The sequence below is a fragment of the Heterocephalus glaber genome, unplaced genomic scaffold (genome assembly GCF_053883595.1).
Source record: "Heterocephalus glaber isolate CG9 unplaced genomic scaffold, H.glaber_assembly_v1.0 deba00001428, whole genome shotgun sequence".
In the NCBI taxonomy this organism is placed as follows: Eukaryota; Metazoa; Chordata; class Mammalia; order Rodentia; family Bathyergidae; genus Heterocephalus; species Heterocephalus glaber.
In genome coordinates, this window is record NW_028258293.1 from 25,725,803 (window position 1) to 25,730,350 (window position 4,548).

Consider the following 4,548-nt stretch of genomic DNA (forward strand, 5'->3'; position numbering starts at 1 on the left):
TATCTTGAATCTATAAAGAACTTAAAAAGATCAGACCTCCCAAATTTAAAGACCCAATCCAAAAATGGGCATCTGAAATGAACAGACATTTCTCAGACAAAGAAGTAGAAATAGGAAATACATACATGAAAAAATGTTCAACATCACTGGTCATTCGAGAGATGCAAATGAAAACAACACTGAGATTCCACTTCACTCCAGAAAGAATGGCTGCTATCATGAAATCAACCAATAACAAATGCTGGCAGGGCTGTGGGGAGAGAGGAACCCTGCTCCATTGCTGGTGGGAGTGTAGACTGGTGCAAGCACTGTGGAAATCAGTATGGAGATATCTCAAAGAACTAGGACTGGAAGTCCCATTTGACCCTGCTATTCCACTGCTGGGGATCTTCCCCAAAGAATTAAAAGAATCATACCACAGTGATATATTTGCACCCATGTTCACAGCAGCGCAGTTTGTAATAGCTAAGACTTGGAAACAGCCCAAATGCCCATCAACTGGAGACTGGATAAAGAAAATGTGTTTTTTTATAAGATGGAGTACTACTCAGCCATAAAAAATGAGAAATTAGAGACATTTATAGCTAAGTGGATGCACATTGAGGGGATACTCTTAAGTGAAATAAATAGGACACACATGTGTAAATACCGAATAGTTTCTCTGGTGTGAGAAACTGAAAGTGTAAATAAGGACTAAATGTATATTAGGTAATGTGAAATAGGAAGAAAAGGGGCAAAGGGGAAGGAAGTGGGAGGGGTAGGGGAAAGGATAGAAGGGAATGGGATTAATATGAGAAAATGGAAAAATCGGAACAAAATCTTTGTAAATAGGAAGGACTGGAGGGTTTGAAGGGAGGGTTGGGCAAGGGTGAAAAATAAGAACCAAGAGAGACTACATAAAGGTGCAAATTTCCAATGATGAATGTCATTATATTGTATACCTAAAATGTACCAATGATTAGAATGAATAATCGATAATGTAAAATAGGAAGAAAAGGATGAATGGGGTAGGGGTAGTGGGAGGGGCAGGGGAAAGGAAAGAAGGGAAAGGAAAAATGCTGAGAAATGGAAAAAATGGAAATAAAGTCTTTGTAAATAGGGAAGGGTGGAGGGGGTGAAGGGAGGGCTAGGAATGGGGAAAAAATAAGAACCAAGTTGCATTATGTAAAGGTACAATTCCCAATGAGAAATGTAATTGTGTTGTATACCTACAATGTACCAATAAAAGAATTTAATACAAAAAAAAAAAAACAGTGACTCTCAATCCTTAGTCTACATGAAAATCAAATGAGACTAAAGTCCAAGGATAATTTAATTGGTTTGGGGTGAATGTAGTATATTTCCAAAAGCCTCACAGTTGACGCTAATGTTCAATAAGGATTAATAATGGCTGCATTATAATAAACATGTTCTTTATTTCCAGTACTAATGCAGTTATTATGAAATTCATATAAATTAGCAATTCTTCAAATGAAATCAAATAATAGTACCATACTATCTAATATACATCTATTTTTAAGGTATATGAATTAAGAATGTACTTCTCAACCAACATATACGATCACTGCAACATTTTTCATTTTTTTCTCATGACTGACTATGTCTTAAGTACTTATGCCAATATCCTATTCATCTTTCAAATCTACAAAAGCAAGTTGAAGTTTAGTGTGTCTATTTTTCTTACTAGTAGGTCCTAGTGCTATATCAGGGCAGCACATCATAAATGCCCATCATAATTATTATATTAAGTTTATTTATTTTAAAAGCCACTATCTGCTCAAAATTTATATTTTTATTTCAGAAAGTAGCAAGAAATTCTATTTATCAAAGATTCACTTGCATGCTTTTTGGTGTTCTTTTACTCCCTTTGTTTCTCACTTAACTGATTAAACAATATTATGTGCTACCTCTGTTCACTTTAATTAGCCTTGCTTTTAATGCAAGGAAAGAAATGGAACCCTACATTAATAATATTAGATAATATATGTAATAAAACTCTCCTGGTGTTAAGGGGTGTTAAATATTCAGTTATATTACTTTCTTCCCCTTTCCCTTCAATAGATTCAAATTTTCTCATGGTTGAAAATATTTGGTGAAAATCTGAGCAAGAATGTCCCTTTAAAAAGGTTTATTCAGGTGTATCTGGCTCTTGACAAAATAGATGAATTTTTTTTTTCTGTGTTGAGTTAAAGGATCCCATTGAGCCCACAGATTCTATTCTTGATTATTCAATCACCTGGGAAAAGTCATTTAAATGCTATCTTGGTCATGCTAGAAAGAGTTGATATTAGATTCTTTTTGTTTAATTCAAAATGAAGGTGATAGATAAGAGCTGATTCTAAAGTAGCCATAAGGGCTACATGATGTATAGTAAATAAAACAATGATTTAAATGCCTGGCAAAAGTATCTTTGACTTAGTGAAATGTATTATTACAGGAACTTACTGAAGGGGACAGCCATTTCATTCAGATCACCATGCTGTCTATTCTTAACTCAACTCCCACAACTTTCTTCTTGACTGGAGTTCCAGGGCTGGAAGCTTTTCACATCTGTTTTTCCATCCCTTTTTGCTGCCTCTGTGTGATGGCCCTCTTGGGGAATGGCACTATCCTCTATGTGGTGGTGACAGACTCCAGTCTCCATGAGCCCATGTACTATTTCCTCGCCATGCTTTCTGCTACTGACATGGGCATCACTCTTTCTTCTCTTCCCACAACACTGGGTGTCCTCTGGTTCAATGCCAGGATCATCAGCCTAGGTGGATGTATTGTGCAGATGTTCTTCCTGCATGGATTCACACTCATGGAGTCCTCTGTGCTTTTGATCATGGCTTTTGACCGCTTTGTTGCGATCTGCAATCCCCTGAGGTATGCTGTGATTTTAACTAACTCTAGAATCATCAAAGTCAGGGTGGTGATATCCATACGAATGCTGGTCAACCTGATGCCCTTGCTCCTGCTCCTTAAAAGACTGTCTTTCTGTGGTCCTAATGTGCTTTCCCACTCCTACTGCTACCACCCCGATGTGATTAAGTGTTCTTGCTCAAGTATCAAGGTCAACAGCATCTGTGGCTTAGTTGCTCTCATGCTAACATCAGGAATAGATATCCCCTGCATTTTCCTCTCCTATGTGCTGATCATCAGGTCCATCCTCACCATTGCCTCCCCAGAAGAGAGGCAAAAGGCCTTTGGCACCTGTGTCTGTCACCTTGGTGCTGTTGCAGTCTTCTACATCCCCTGGATCATCCTGGCTTTGGTACATCGCTTTGGTCATAATGCTCCTCCATATGTCCACACACTGATGTCAACTCTCCATTTCCTCTTTCCCCCAGTGCTGAACCCCATCATATACAGTGTGAAGACCAAACAAATCCGTAAGGCTTTCATCAAGATATTTCCAAACACAAAGTAGATTGTCTGACCAAGAAATGGTCTGGATAGAAAGGCTTGCTTTCTTCCTCTCTTTTCCCTTCCTTCAACATTTTAGGGATGATAGCACAAGAGCACATAGGAAACATCCCTGTCCTCTCAAATAGCTTACATAGTCTTGTGACAAGGACATAAAATTAAATGATAACTATAATAAATGAGAAGTATTACAGAGTTATATCCAAGAGACTACACAGACACTGATGTAAACACAAAAAAATTTAGAAGAGGTGATTACTTGGACCAAGAATAATGCACAACAAATCAAGATATAAAGGGCATCAGATCAAGAGCACAAAATTGTGAAGTTAATGAAGTATAATACATCCTTGGTATAGAGGTATTGTGTGAGACAGGGGTGGAGGAAGAGAACTTTATATGAGATTATAAAAGAATCTCAGTACTCAGCAAAGTCAGAGTTATGGAAGTTTCTTAAAAATGAGAATGGTCAATTGGAATTTGGAAGCATTACTAGATTCTCTTTTAAGTAAAATCAAGTGTAATTGTACATTGAAGCAAAACATTTTTCTTTTATTCTTCTGATTTTAATCAATATTTGAAGTATATATTGTCTATAATGTTCCTTTACTCCTTAATGTCATGCAAAATTTTTTTCATTTCTTTTGCTTTATACATAGGAATTCTATAGTTCTTGTATTGTGATGTACTGCTCCTGACATGAAACAGGATTTTAAAATCTCTAGAACAGGGGCCAGGGATTTAGCTCAGTGGTTTTGCCGCCTGCTGCACAAGCGCAAGGACCAGAGTTCCATCCCAGGTACCATAAATAAATAAATAAATAAATAAAATCTCTAGTACAAGCTCAGTTCCTTAACCCCTTCAGGAAATATAGTAATCCTCTAAGAACACAGTACTCTTAAGAACTCAAAAAAGAAGAAAGTTCTGGTAATAAAATTTACCAACTTCCTGTATCTCCTACAATATCCAGTGTCAAACATCGTACCTTCCTCTTTCTACTCTTGTCAGAAATCTTCTGACATAAGGAACAGTAAGGCCAAGAGAGGGAGGAACAAAATTGGAACAGTATGAAATACTTCCCTGAAGAAAAAATACCTTTGTGCTTTATATATTATAGAAAAATTTTCCCTTACAGCAATG

The 4,548-nt window shown here is 36.9% G+C and overlaps 1 protein-coding gene across 1 annotated transcript; it reads left to right on the forward strand.

The window, feature by feature from the left end:
- The first annotated feature begins 2,440 nt into the window (after window positions 1–2,440).
- LOC101700510 (olfactory receptor 51F1) lies at window positions 2,441–3,412 on the forward strand. Its single transcript, XM_004863458.2, has one exon. It carries the CDS (start codon window positions 2,477–2,479, stop codon window positions 3,410–3,412), a length of 936 nt encoding a protein of 311 aa, XP_004863515.1. The 5' UTR covers window positions 2,441–2,476.
- Window positions 3,413–4,548: the final 1,136 nt, after the last annotated feature.